The sequence below is a fragment of the Carassius auratus genome, chromosome 21 (genome assembly GCF_003368295.1).
Source record: "Carassius auratus strain Wakin chromosome 21, ASM336829v1, whole genome shotgun sequence".
Taxonomy (NCBI): Eukaryota; Metazoa; Chordata; class Actinopteri; order Cypriniformes; family Cyprinidae; genus Carassius; species Carassius auratus.
The window spans coordinates 9,955,429-9,970,061 of NC_039263.1; the positions used below are offsets into that span (position 1 = coordinate 9,955,429).

A 14,633-nucleotide genomic window follows, 5' to 3' on the forward strand; every position below is an offset into this window, starting at 1 on the left:
AACCGTCCTCCATTAGGCTAAGAGGAGCCGTCGTCTCTCTCATCCTCCCTTTCCCATCTGCCCTTTCTCTCGTTCTTGCTCGCTTTCCTTCTCACTGCAAGTCAGATTTATGATTCCCGGCCTGGCAGGATCTCAGGCATATATTGATCCTGATGAAAGAGGCTCACTTCATTTGTAAAAGAGGAATGGGCCTTTTCAGAAGAATTTACACATCCCATCAAGTGTAGGAGTCATAGCTGTACTGATGTGGCAGCTGGATTGTCATATACAATACACACACCAATCATGTACCTTTGCACATTTTCACTAAATTATTTCTTTAAAATTATACTATTTGGTAAGTTTGCCAAATGTAAGTGTTTTGCAGATGGTATTTGGTGTGCCTGTGCATTGACTGAAACATGGACCAATCACTGGTTATGTTTGGGCTCTTGGTATTGTTACAGTATTTGTTCCACTAAACAGTGTTGCAGTGAGTATGTATTTTTTTACCCTGCTTTCCTGGACAAAGAGCCAATAAGAGTTTTCCATTAGCTTTAGGATTATTGCAGAAAATAGTTTCTATATCTAATAAAAGACATGATAATATTCACAAATGAATACACATAATTTAAAATCTAAATACAATCACCAGAAGTAAAACGCTAAAGTTAAATAATATATAAACAAACTCTACCATAGTCAAATTAAGCTTCTGACAACTCTTTTGATGTTTATTTAAAAATCTACAAGTTGGAAAATCTGAGTTAGAATATTTAATGATGTCTATTGTCCATGAAAACATCTCTCTCATTACCCCCTGGTTTGCAAACATCTTTTTCAAGACACATCAAATCTTAAAAAACAATCACAAGTGGGCTATTACTAATTTGTTTTTGTATAGTACAATATAACAAGAAAATACCCTAAGCTTATATTCACCAAAGACCGTATTTCAGGCATTTAATAAAAAAAAAAAACATTGACTTCAAGACAATGGAACAGGAAATGCAAAAATGCGAACTTATTTCAGTTTTTTTTTTTTTTTTTTTTTTTGTGATTTATTTCTGCTGCACTCTATTCAATACTATCTATATCTAGCTCATGGGTGTCCAATCCTTCTCCTCGAGATCTATTGGCCTGCAAAGTCCAGCCCCTAACCCTGATAAAATACAACTAACACTAATTAAGATCTTCAGGAGCACTTGATAATTACAGATAGGTGTGCTGAATCAGGGTTGTGTCTGAACTCTGTATGTAGGTAGATCTCCAGGAACAGTATTGAGCACCCCTGAGCTTGCTAATGATGGACTGGCAGTGCAGTCTGAGTAAAATCTGCAGTGTCGTATTACTCTTTTGCAGATCACATCTGGTTGGAAATGATTTTTTAACTATTGTATACCTACTGGAATGTGTGAAACCATTTTGGCACAGACCTTTTGAATTCAGCCGTCTGGTTTCTGAGCTCTGACCTCTGCTGCACGCTGGCTGGCCAGTTCCAATTATCACTAAGAGCTTTCCGCTCCTCTTTTGTCAATACACATGATACGCTCTTTTTGTGCTGAGCAAAGGCTCTTCTGAAAATGAAACTTGTCACACACACAATTTGCAGACTAGCACTTCTTCGCATGCATGCGCACAATTCATCTCATGACAAGTTCATCTTTTTACTGGAATTGAAGTGGAGGTTTGTAGGAAAGCTAAATTGTAAGAGTGGCACAGCCCTCGATTTTAATCTACATAGAAGCTTTTGCTTTGCATCACTGATTTCTGATAAGATACAAACGTAAATCTGTTCACTTTACCTGACACTGCCAAAAAGAGAACAAAACAATGCAAAACTGTGCTAAACCTGTTAACACCAATTTATTATAACAACTGATTTGTTTATATTTTGCACATAATACACTAAACATGAATTTCTTGTTGTAGTTTATAGCGTTTCCTTTCAAATCTGCCCTCTACAGTCTGAAGAATGAACAACTCTCTACACAACTTTGGTAATGTTTTCATAAGGTGTGGGAAGATGGGGAAGAAGCCTCCTTAAGAACAATGTGCATTTGTATCATTAATGTAAACTATTAAATCAACATCAACATTTTTTTTTTTTTTTACAATTTACTTTGACAATTTAGTTGGATAGTTGATTAACTATAAGATATGTATTATATATAGGGTGTGTGTGTGTGTGTGTGTGTGTGTATTATCTCACTCATGAGATTATGGAATAATAATCCAAGTAGCTGTAAGTATTCAATTAAATATTGATTTATCTTTTTACTTCAAAATAAAAACATATTTTTCGCCTCCACAAATCCCTCATTAACAGACAGACAAAATAAAAAGACATGCTGTAAGTATTCTCAGCAGAATCAGTGATGTAAAAACCCAGGGACCCACTACAAAATGTTTTTCAAAAAGACTTGGTGACATTTCATAATATCTTTGATAATTATGGTTATTTTAATAACCTTATATATATATATATATATATATATATATATATATATATATATATATATATATATATATATATATATATTTTTTTTTTTTTTTTTTTTTACTGTCAACTGAAGAATAACAATATAATTGTAAAAACAACTGATTTTGACTATGCCCTTTCAGTGGTTTATACAGCATAGACTAATTATAAAGATGTAGTCTATCAATAATAACAGTAAGTGAAAAGTTGTCTTTTTGAGTATAAATTAAAAGTACAGTTTACAGAGGAGTAAACAGGATAAAGTGGGCACAAAAGTATTTGAATGTTTAAACTGAATGTTTGGTTAAAATGGAAAATAAAACACTTACATATAGAATTTTTGGGCCGCTATGCTGGTTTAATTGCTTTATATAACAATTAAGAATCTATAATTTTGTATGTAGGTTTACTGTTAAACATTAATAAAAATATTAATGAAATATTTGTGTGTAGGTCTGGTATTAAATATTAATAATAAACAAAATATATTCTATTGCCAAAAATCCCATAAAATATGACAAGACGACTTGTGCTTTGTTAAGCGTCCACCCACAAATCTTCGCCACCGGAAACCAGCCTGCTGTCTAAAGCGGAAGTTTTAAAGGGTGGTGCAGCTCAGTCTGGAAAGCAAAGTGTCTTATTTTACGACTTGAAAATAACGGGTGAAATGTGAGTGTATTTTAAATTTAAACATGTAACATAAAAAATTATTTTACAAGTTTATTAATTAACTCGAGGCTGCGGGGGTGACAAAGTTTAAGCGCCTTGCGTTCGTCTGTATGCTAACCGGCTAGCCGCCCAAGAAAAACATTCACGGATAGGGCGAATATGTCAAGCGGCGTTTTGATAAACAAAGTTTAAGCATTATGACTATGAACTTTAAAAAATATATATATAATCCAATCAGTACACAATCGTTTGGCATTGTATCTCGATCGTGTTTATTTATATGAGGGCGGTGGCTAAAGCGCTAGTGTGATTAGCTCTTTGTTATCGTTACCAGGCAACCGGATATTCGAACTCGACTGTAAACAAACAACTGTCCTGATTGCAGTAAGTAAGCTAAAAGAGTTAGTTTTTATAGATGCCACATGTATTTTTGCATTTACATCATCTGCATTTAACTTAATGAGGGACATTGCGTTCAGTGTGCTGGGATAAATGTTCGGCCGAAACTTAAATTAGCGGTTACCAGTTCCCTGTAAATAAGTTATATGATATTAGTTAACGCGAATTTACTGCATGGCATATTGTTCAGCTGAACATTTAACAAGTCAAAACAACTGCAATTAAGTTTCTCGGCAACATGAAATTCAATAACTCGATCAGAAGCGGAGAGCTGGCATCGTCTCGGCTGTACTGAATTTAAAAACCCAGCGGCTGTGGGCAAAGTCCTGAGACACTTTTAACCCTGTCGTCGTTTTTATGACTTGCACCTTTTTCTATTCTGGTGTGTTCAGATGCGACGTTCTAAGCGGATGCGGTCGCCGGATGGCTGGATCGCGGAGTACAGCTGGGAGGAGAGAGTGGAGGTGCACAAGAGACCCAAGCGCAGCTCTCGCAGCGGGGAAAGAGAAACTCATCACTATAAGACATACGAAAGGTAAGCAAGACTCTCTCGCTTTTAAAATATGAAATTAGCACTTTTTAGTTTCAGTTCAAATGGTGTTTGTTAGATTTGTTGTTGGCATTGAGCCCTGTCAGATTGTGTTGCATGTTTGCAGTTCCTTGAAATGATATACGGTGTAGCATGTTCTTGGATTCAGAAACAACCTGTCAGGGTGACAAGTGCTGTAATGGGACCTGTCATAGGGTCCGGATCCATGTTTGCACGTTGCAGTTTAGAGGATCCCACTGATGTAAAATCCTTCTGACATTAGATTGCCAGTGGAACTTTTTCCAAAATTTTTGTAGTGATTATTAAGTATTCAGTGTCTGTCCACGGAGCTGCCATGTTGTTATTGTTTTTTTGTTCAGTAGAAAATGTTAACAGCCATTTCATTAGTTTTCATTTGACCCTCCCAGGCATTTTGAAATGCAAACTGAGAACTTGTAAATGCCCATTCACTCCAAAAACGAGTGTGTAGATATTAGTGTTCACACCAATGAAAGGTAACATTGTTTATTATATATGTGTGTAGCGAGTTATATTTTCCACCCTTTCAAAGTTGCTATGAAATTAAATTCTGTTTTCCAAATCATGCTTAACCTTATTGTGAATCATTCATCTATGCATTCTTTTAAGTTTTACGATTTTGCTTGACCTCATCATTTTTAATAAATGTTGTAACTGAATCTTTCTGTGAAAATAACTCGCTATTGCAAGCTCTCATTCATCTATTTCCATTTATGAGCGTGATATTCTAAAATCCAATCAACAACTGATGAATTGAACAAAACTGCACTTTTTATGATAAAATGTTACACTTGGATGTATGTCAAAACACGGCAAAAATGTCTGTTGCTACTTCTGTCTCATCAAGACTTTTAAAACTCAAGCTTTCTAAAGTCGGGTGGATGGCGATCTGTGTCTATCAAATGGGGGTAAGGGAGTAGGTACAGTTTTGAGCAGGCCCAGAACAACCTTAACTCTGCTGTGTAAAGATGTCCATAATTAGCATAATAGACATCATCTTTGTGGTGAATGGGTAATCTGCCTTTTTTCTTCTGGGGTGCAAACAGAGTGCATCTGATGTTTTTTAAAAAAAAAATTACGATATGTGGAATGTTTGGTTGTGGTAATATGCATCCGGATGGCTTCCAGTTGGCATAATACAGAACGTTCTGCTACTGTACTATAGGCTGACAAACACAACACTTAGGCATCTTAACAGATTTACTGCTGCAACATTGATGGGTTAAGTCATCACTTTCAGTCATAACCGCTCTCTCAGAGCTTGTTTCTGTGGCTCTTTCTAAGTATAGCTTGCTCGTGGACGCTTCCCTTTCAAGAAGACACTTGATGCTTTCAGCACCCAGCAGATCACGATTCAGCATTCCTTATCCCCTGCTGAAAGGGTCGATAAATTGCAGCAAAGTGAAAGCCACCTATAAATTTAGCTGTCAAAGGACTCATTGCCATTATATGCACAACAGTGTCTGATGTGTGCTTTTGACAGGTGTCACATTAGCTCAAAGAGGCTGGAGTGTCGAGAGCGCAGGGCCAGAGAGGCCAGTCTGGAGCATGGCAGCTATAAGGGTCGGGTGGACCCAGTCCGGGAGACGGAGAGGGAGAAAGACGGGAACCATTGCAGCCAGTCGTCCACACACAGAGGACGTAGTCCACGCAGCAGCAGAGAGGGCCAGCGCAGTCCCCGCTCAGACTCGGTAAACGATTGGTCAATATGTTGATTCTTACTTGAACTGTTGTTTTTGTTAATGTTTCTGAAATCCAGATTTACTATAGAAACCATCTGCTGTAGACGAGCAGTAAGGTGGTCAAGGAATCAGTTGACTGATTCTCTTGAACTTCACTCATTGGTTGCAGAAATGGCTATTTGTTGATTACTTGAGGGTCTTGAACAGAATTAGCCGTTCTTAAGTGCACTTCATAGAAAATTGTTTCCTGTCTGAAAATGTGTTGCCATGTCTTTCTTCTGTAACACACACTATGGTGGCCCTGTGCCGTTGTTGGCGATGAATTTGAATTTGCTGCTGCCGTCGTGGCCTGGCGCGGGGGTCCGAATCACTCCTTCCCCCTTCAATGAATGAATGATGCGTACGGGCCTGATTCTGACTGGTGTTTGATGGTGATGATGATGATGGTGATGATGATTCCCCTACTCCAGAGAAGTCATCGCAGGAAGAGAACCAAGAGTATTGAGGATGATGAGGAGGGTCACCTGGTCTATCACAATGGAGACATGCTAAGAGCAAGATGTATAGAACACAAACCTTTCTCTATTTAACTGTCTGTTCTGTGTCTATTAGTGGGACAATTCAGCCTACACTTGGGGGATATAAGGGGACCTTTGAAGACATCTAATATTAACCACTTTGAACTTAACTATCATCTGTGAAACTTTAATTTGGCACAGAATTTATATTCAATAGATATGATTTAAGTGGAATTAACTTGTCATGTTCCTGTTAGTACAATAAAATCTGTGCTTTTGTATGTTGTGTCCTCCTGTCCCAAAGCTTTGCTTATGACTGCCTCTTTATCCTGTTCATAGATGAGATTATAGGGACTCTGGGTGAAGGAGCCTTTGGGAAAGTGGTGGAGTGCCTTGACCATTCAAAGTAAGCCAGATTTACTACTTTGTCATACAGGAAATTATTTACCTCTTAATATGTCTTTTCAAGTGAATTCAAAAATAACTTGAGTGTATATGCTGTGTTTCCTATGTTTACCAGAGCCCTTTTACAATAAGGTCTTATTTCAAATATGTTTTACTTTTAACTAACATGCGAACACGAACACATTTTTATTTAAATCTTACAAACTTGCCAGTGGAATAGACTGAATATGTACTAAATATTTACTACGGAGCACCCCTACTAAAAATGGTTATACTTTCGGTAGCTTGGTGGTTTTCTTCAGTTCTCAATGCAATATCTGGGCATTGTACATGCACTGAAGTTTTGTTTGGATTACGTAAATGCACAATGGGACTCGGAAAAAATGCAAACTTTAGGATTCATAAAAAAAAAAAAACATTCAGAATCTGAAATTGGTTTGTATTAGAATTTCTGAAAATTAGTACATGTAAATTACCTACTTTTGTCTGCAGAAGTAATGCACGAGTGGCGCTGAAAATCATCAAAAATATTGAGCGCTACCGTGAGGCAGCCTTGTCAGAGGTTGATGTGCTTGAGCGGATAAACTCGCTTGATGAGGAAAAGAGATTGTGAGTGTTTGACTTCAGGGTAAAAAAATACTTGTAAATATACAAGGGTTTTGGGCGTAATGACTTGCTTGTGTGTCTTTTGCAGTGCTTGTGTCCGGATGCTGGACTGGTTTGATCACCACGGCCACATCTGCATAGTGTTTGAGCTGCTGGGACTGAGCACGTATGACTTCCTGAAGGAGAATGGATTCATGCCCTTCTCTCTGAACCAGATCAGATGCATGGCAGACCAGATATTTAGAGCTGTGCAGTGTGCGTATAGATGCATAATTGTTACGACAAAAGCTTCAGTGCTACAAATCGCTGTTATATATCATGTTTAAATATATATAAATCACTTCTTTTTTTTTTTTGCCATTAGTTCTCCATCGAAATAAGTTGACACACACTGACCTTAAGCCTGAAAACATTCTGTTTGTGGAGTCCAACTACGACATTAAATACAACTCCAAGATGGTAAGCTACAGCGTAATAAAATGACATCTACTATAAATCAAAAGTTTGGTGTCAGTTAATTAATGCCAAGGACACATTAAATTTATCAATCTACTACAAAAGATTTATATTTCAAATAAATTCCATTCTTTTGAATTTCTTATTCATTCTTATTTAAGGAATCCTAAAATATGTATTATGATTTCCAAGAAAATATCAAACAGCATTGACCTCTAACCTTGGAGCAGAAGTACATCTCTGTAAGAAAGCAAGTGTTCGTTTATAGTTAAGAGAGGATGATGACAATTGATGTTTAATCATTGTATAACAGAAGCGCGATGAGAGGACCATGAAGAGGTTGGATGTGAAAGTTGTGGACTTTGGCAATGCTACCCATGACCACGAGCACCACACGTCTGTGGTGTCAACACGCCACTACAGAGCTCCGGAAGTCATACTGGGTACAGTGCGCACTATTATTTTTGCTGTTGTTTATCCACTAAAACATGTTCATGATTTTGAACATTGCAAAATCTCTGCTGGCAGAACTTGGCTGGAACCAGGCATGTGACGTGTGGAGTTTGGGCTGTATCCTGATTGAGTTCTATCTGGGATTAACGTTATTTCAGGTGCAAATACACACATACTGACTTTTATTATTCTACTGAATGCCTTGTGGCTTGATTTTAAATGCAAAATGCTTACACAAACTCCCTCTTTTCAGACTCACGACAGTAAGGAGCATCTGGCAATGATGGAGAGGGTTCTAGGCCCCATACCTGCACACCTGCTTCAGAAAACCAGGTGCAGCATCATAACTTGAGACTAGGCGTTTGTCACTTGTTTCTTACATGATCAGTGATATGAGAGGTCTTTAGATTTGTCATGGCCTTTCTCTGGCTAATGCAAGACTGCTTCATTTTCAGGAAGCGGCGTTATGTGCATCATGACAAATTGGACTGGGACGAGCACAGCTCAGCAGGGAGATACGTGAGGAAACACTGTAAACCTCTAAAGGTAAAAATGTCATGATCCTGTTGACTAAACCTTGAACCACTTATTATGCTTAATCCTGATAACATTATGCTGCAGATACTGAATGCTAATAAAAGCTTTATTCATGTAAACCAGTTTATAATAGTTATATCCTCAGTTGTTTTGGTCACTTTGTACTATTTGTAAGCACTTGTACAAAATGTTAAAGGATTTGTAATGAAAATACTGAATGTTTTTCTCTGAAATTATGGTTGTTTTTTTTGGTGATCCATTCCAGTGGTCTTTAATTTTTCCTCCAGTAACTGTGCTGTATGTTTAATACTTAATTAAAAGTCTTGTGGACTACTAATTTTGGAGATGTACTGATGCCAGTATGTTGATGAGACACGTTTCTGTTTGGTTTGCCTTGATGAAAATAATATAGTTGAATCTCTGCTCCTTACTCAGCAATACATGTCCTCTAAAACCCTGGAGCATGAGCTGCTTTTTGACCTGCTGCAGAAGATGATGGAGTATGATTCTTCCAAACGAATCACCCTGGAGCAGGCCATTGGACATCCCTTTTTCAACCCGATAAGAAAAGAAAGAAAGTGACTTTGAGGCAACTTAAAATGAACATTACTGCTCCCAGGGAGACTTCTGCTGACTGTATCAGTCTGCTTTAAGACTGCCTGCTACATTACCTCTGTCCATATTTATTGTCAATTTGATTATATGTGCCAAATTTATCTGTACTTTTGACAAATTAAACTTGAATGCTTTAAATACACACCACTTGTGACTTTTTGTCATTCTTTTTAATAATACTGAACTGAAATTCATAATAAGTGTATAGTGATGGAGAATTTTACAAAATAACTCCTCTCTGCATCCGGTAGATAGTGGCGGAAGACACATGTACGTGTAAAATTCTGCATCACTATACACTACTTCTGAATGTAAGAGAACACAATTATGTCTGCTCAGTTTGTTCTTTTTAAAACCCCATAATGCATTATTATGTTCAATTAGTGCTATTAGTGCTCTGTCCTGCAGATGGCACCAAAAGGCCTGTTCTTTACAAATGCTCCTATAGTTCTGCATTAAGTTCTGATGCATTTTTGAGCAGAGCACATATATATCATGAGCGGGAAATCTTGAGATTTTGCAGGATGAAATGCAAATAATCTTGCAACTAAATTCTGTTTTTATTACAGACAGATACAAACAATTCCTGCAATAAAGAACTTAAAATTTGACATTCCGAGGCGCAGGCTGTGTTGTGCTATGCACAAAAAAGTCATACTTTGACCCTTGCGTGTGTTTGATGTGAGTTTATTTTTGGCAATCTGGCTTATATCTAAATTTTTCCTGTTTAATCCAACTTGCGCAGTCGAAATTGTATAAATGCAGTGAGATTAAAGTTATGTTTTGGACCTCTAGCGGTTGAAGCATGAAGCTACGAATTACTTGGGAAGGAACACTTGGTTTGGCAATTGCTTGAGTGTGGCTCGGCTTAATTTTTGCGAGATATCACAAAGAAAAAATGGAAGGAGAAATAAATAAAAAAAAGACATAGCCTATCCTGGTTTCATGTTTTTAACCAAGCCTTCTCCTTTCAATAGCTAGATGCACTTTATTAGCAGGATCTTTCATTTCTATACATCAAATATTATATATAAATATTTTCTATGTTCGAGGGGAAACTTTTAAGTGTTTTGTTTATTTGTGTTTTTGTTTATACGTGATGTGTGTGTGATCATAAAATCTTAAATAATGACAGTTCTTGGAAAGCGCTTACCTTACGCGGCTGTATATTTCTATTTCAGACGCGCAACTTTTGTTCAGTTCCTTGATTCATTTATAGCCTTATCTCACTTTTGCGTTCACTAACGTTTGAAACATATAGTAAATGAATAGATGTTCTTAAGATCCCCCTTCAACTTTTTTATTTTGACCTGTCGGACGAAGAGGGCGGAAGACCGCACGCACACACACACACACTATTCGCAATCTGTCGTTTACATAGTTTTGAAGACGGCAGTTCAGCAGCGAAAAAAAAGGGCTGACTGGATTCTCTGAGACACACTTCAGAGGGAAACAGTTTAACCTGCGCTCGAGACGCAGAGAGGCGCGCGACCGTCAGTAGCTCTCTTCTAGTGTGCGTCACATCTTTGCGTCTCCTGTCAGCCGCAGTTACGCTGAAGCCATAAACGCCACATTACTGAAATAAAGGACACGAGTCTCAAAAGAGGATTCAAGAACAAGGATAATATTTAAACCAAAATGCCAAAAATGGTTTCAACTGGGGATTCAAAAGATGTGTCAAAGACATCACAGAGCAATGGACACCACACATCACAGATATTTCATTGTTTAACGACCCTCGTATGTTTTATGTTGTCGGCGTCTTCGGTGGCAGTTTGTCTGTTTATGAACGTCAAAACTTCTCATCTTGAGCGTAAAATTGAACTTCTAGAGATGGAGCGACTGTCTGTGATTCAACCTGTGCACGCGACATTAAATGTGCACGCGACTTTTCGGGATGAGATAGAGAAACTTGTACAAGAGGTGAGTCGTCTCTGTTTTCATTATATCTTGAGACACTTTTACAAGCATTATTACAAAAAAAGTTCACATTTCTGTCTTTCAATGTCGTTTTTATGGTTTATATATAACATTTATTATGCTCTATCATATTTATCAGGCTATGTAAAGTAGCCTATGAAGTGACATTTTTCGTGTAAATTGATTTAATATAGCTTGGTGTTTCCCAAGTATTTTGAATTACGTGTAGCCTACCGTTTTAGGATTTAGCTAAATAAAACATTTTTAAACTTAACAAAAAATATCCTGGTAATTTTAAATCATCAGTGTATATATGAAGTATATCATATAAATATCTATTTATTTTCTCAGAGACTCGAAGAAGGAGTGTCGAAAATTCGCACAGCTCGAGAAGCAGCGCAAGAGTGCTCGTGTCCTCCAGGTTTGTTCTCTGCATGAGATGTTTTTATGTTCTTTTCCCACCTAAAATGATCGACTGAAGCATATTCTCTTTATTTTTATATCAAAATATGAACTATGCCTTAAATTGGGTCAATAAATTAATTCAGCAGCCAGGTGACTCTCTAGCATGTGATGTTGATAAGAATGTTCAGTTCAATTGGGACTTGTTTTGTAAAGCTGTCTACACCTGTAGGTTGTTCTTGCATTTCATTTTGGCCATCTGTTTTTCAAACTTACGTTTAACGCTAAAGTTATAACCTTAATTCCAGATGAAGAAAATAAAGTTGAATCTCTGAAAAGTCATAAAATCTATACGAATCGACAGAAATTATTGTGACAAGTTAAATGGATGGACACCGAGATGTTGTAAGTGTTGGATAAGTGTCAGTGTTCTGACATGTCAGTGTGACCACATGCAGAACCACAGCTTATATACCTCATGCTGAATTAAATAACTCACATGTGGAAGTTATAAAGATGAGAGTGGCGCTCCTCTGTCCACAGAGGCCGGTGGATGCCACAGATTTATTGTGTAAGCTCAGCTACGAGACATTAAAATTAATTGCCAGCTATCGGTGCAAAGTAGGGGATAGCCAGAAGATACTTAACTTTGCAGGAATTTGTTGCTCTGTTCTTATGTTTTAGTCCTTATAAATTTTGCTGTTTCCAGAGAGAAAATGACAGGTTTATTACAACACTGTTTAAGAGACATACCCTCTCAGGGCATAGTGGAATTATGCATGGAGAAATTTACTAGTCTATGAAGATTTCATGGTAGCAGTGCCTACCAAAAGAGGGCCTCCCATGTACCCTCTGATGTTGCTGCTAAAATGTGGGTAGAATTTAACTTGTAGCCCTGTCCCATAGGACATTACAGTTTCAATTAAACTCAACTCAACTCTAAAGCTCTTTTATCTTTTTTCTTTGTATTCTTTTTCAAGGACTGGTTTCATATCTATTCATATATAACCTTATCATGCACATTGTTCATTTCCGGGCTTAAAAATTTAAAAAGCATTTGCTGAGTTTTGCTTTGCTTGTGGCTAGAAATGAAATCCAGTCTTTTTCATCCCTGATATTAAAATATTAAAGAGGATAAAAGCATAGAAGAAATGACATGAAAGACATCAAAAGTCATCTTGTAAGATCAGTGAACCTTAATAACTGAAAAAGTTATCTTAAAAAGTACTTGTTTTACTGACCTTGTTTTACTGTTTTATTAATTTATCTTTGGAGGAATCATCAGTCCATGAAGCATTTTGTGTAGATCGTATTAACATTTATCAGATACTTAATACTTGTTTGTTATGTTCTTTTCACTGACACTTGGTAAAGTAACCATCATTATCACTAGTATTAAAATCAAGAGATGTTCAATCAGTTTTCTGAGCAATCAAATGACTTACACCTGACAATTATATAACAAGCAAACAATACCATTGGCTTACACTGAAGGAGCCTCAACTAAGAACCAGAAAATAATACACATCACACAAACAGTGAGCAGTTTTATCATTTATATTTGATAATTCACTGTTTACATCAAAATAGTTTTTTATGTTTTTATTTAATGCAAATGGGAGCTTTTTATTGGCAGTTTCAAAAACATTATTTCATGACACTTGTTAAGGATATCTATTATAATTACAGGCTGGCTGCTACTATAAAATGGATATTCAAACATGTTATTTACGTTGATATAATTATTATTATTATTATTATTATTTTTAGTTGAATGGTATTTGTTACCATTGTACTAAAAGGTAAGATGCTTTTAAACAGTTCCTTGTTTTAAAGAATATAATTGCAGTTTGTTGGAAGTAAGAATTGTTTCTTAGTTCTTACCAGTGAATAGAATTTTTGTCTTCCTCACTTATGTTGCAATTCCTTTCTCCAATTAAAGGCTTAGATGCTTTTGGTGAATCAAACTGTTTTCTTGAGCTGAATGGTAAACCTGAGTCATCCGTCTGTGCAATTTGCTGTTCCTTCCTCTGCTTTTAATGGGCTTCTTTTCAAGGCAGACATAAGAAAACACACTTGAACCACAAAAGGACCAGGACCTGCGGACCATGAACTAATGAGCTCAACAAAGCAGTTAATTGACCCAGGCTTCGTCAAAGCTGAAGCCACTCAGACTTGGGCTTCCTCTGAACCTGAAATGATGACACTGGTCACTTAGAGCTAAAAATGAATGAGATACTGAAACAATTAGCTGCTCAGACACTTCCCTATGATATTTTAATTAATTGTTGATAGGAGTTAAGCAGAAATACATTTTAACAACCTCCATAATTCACAAATTATACCACTAGGGAAAAAAAATTGGAATGGTATATATATTTGGCTGTAAAAATCAACCTTTTGTGAAATGCCAAGGATGTTAAAGTTCCTTGGAAACACAGATGCCAAAAAAAAAAAAATTGTTTATGTACTAAAATGCAAGTTTTGAGCCCCTTCTATATGAGTTTGAGTTTCAAAACCCTCTCCTTTTGGTTGCACATGAATCTCTGTGATCAATGTGCTCGAAGCAGTTGACATTCATCTCTTTTGGATTTTCTTGTGAGCATTTGTGAACTTGTCGTAATTATTATTACCGTCTTTTTTTGTAGTATTGTTTTGTCAAGGATGTAAAATATTACCAAATCATCATTTCAAAAGTGCTCTGCTCTACATATTGCAATACAGCAAGAATCCCAGCCACATCACCAGAATACAGATGTTTGCATTCATAGCGAGTCTCTGTTGATAGATACCATATTCCTAACAGAGTCCAATAATAAAGTGTGCCTGCAGCTATACCAGCCATTGCTCAGAAAACCTCTGTTACTGTCACTACAGACAAACACATTATCTTAAAACCAAAATCTGAGCGTGACTGTGAAAAGCTACAGTATGAAAAATCC

At 36.7% G+C, this 14,633-nt stretch overlaps 2 protein-coding genes across 8 annotated transcripts in view; both read left to right on the forward strand.

The window, feature by feature from the left end:
* Nucleotides 1–3,013: 3,013 nt before the first annotated feature.
* On the forward strand, nt 3,014–9,512 carry clk4b (CDC-like kinase 4b). Of its 3 annotated transcripts, XM_026195802.1 has the most exons (14): nt 3,014–3,130; nt 3,465–3,514; nt 3,922–4,064; nt 5,581–5,788; nt 6,250–6,340; nt 6,637–6,703; nt 7,195–7,311; nt 7,397–7,563; nt 7,673–7,767; nt 8,078–8,207; nt 8,293–8,375; nt 8,471–8,550; nt 8,673–8,763; nt 9,190–9,512. In XM_026195802.1, exons 3-14 carry the CDS (start codon nt 3,922–3,924, stop codon nt 9,334–9,336), a joined length of 1,419 nt encoding a protein of 472 aa, XP_026051587.1. In that variant the 5' UTR covers nt 3,014–3,130; nt 3,465–3,514; the 3' UTR covers nt 9,337–9,512. The 3 variants fall into 3 exon arrangements, with proteins under 3 accessions (XP_026051587.1, XP_026051586.1, XP_026051588.1); XM_026195801.1 differs by lacking the exon at nt 3,465–3,514; XM_026195803.1 differs by lacking the exons at nt 3,014–3,130; nt 3,465–3,514; nt 3,922–4,064; nt 6,250–6,340 and having other exon boundaries at nt 5,650–5,788.
* A 1,192-nt stretch (nt 9,513–10,704) lies between these two features.
* LOC113038417 (collagen alpha-1(XXIII) chain-like) overlaps nt 10,705–14,633 on the forward strand; it is a 112,500-nt gene continuing 108,571 nt past the window's right edge. For all 5 annotated transcript variants that reach the window (XM_026195804.1, XM_026195805.1, XM_026195807.1 and 2 more), the window contains exons 1-2: nt 10,705–11,292; nt 11,641–11,710. In XM_026195804.1, the coding sequence (XP_026051589.1) occupies nt 11,008–11,292; nt 11,641–11,710 (355 nt within the window). In that variant the 5' untranslated portion in view covers nt 10,705–11,007. The remainder of the gene's footprint in view (nt 11,293–11,640; nt 11,711–14,633) is intronic.

Excerpts from the sequence above, each read along its gene's own strand:
- clk4b (XM_026195802.1), top strand. The coding sequence starts at position 3,922 with ATGCGACGTTCTAAGCGGATGCGGTCGCCGGATGGCTGGATCGCGGAG. Across the intron at positions 6,704-7,194 it reads GAGTGCCTTGACCATTCAAA|AAGTAATGCACGAGTGGCGC; the intron begins GTAAGCCAGATT and ends TTTTGTCTGCAG. Across the intron at positions 8,208-8,292 it reads AGCTCCGGAAGTCATACTGG|AACTTGGCTGGAACCAGGCA; the intron begins GTACAGTGCGCA and ends CTCTGCTGGCAG.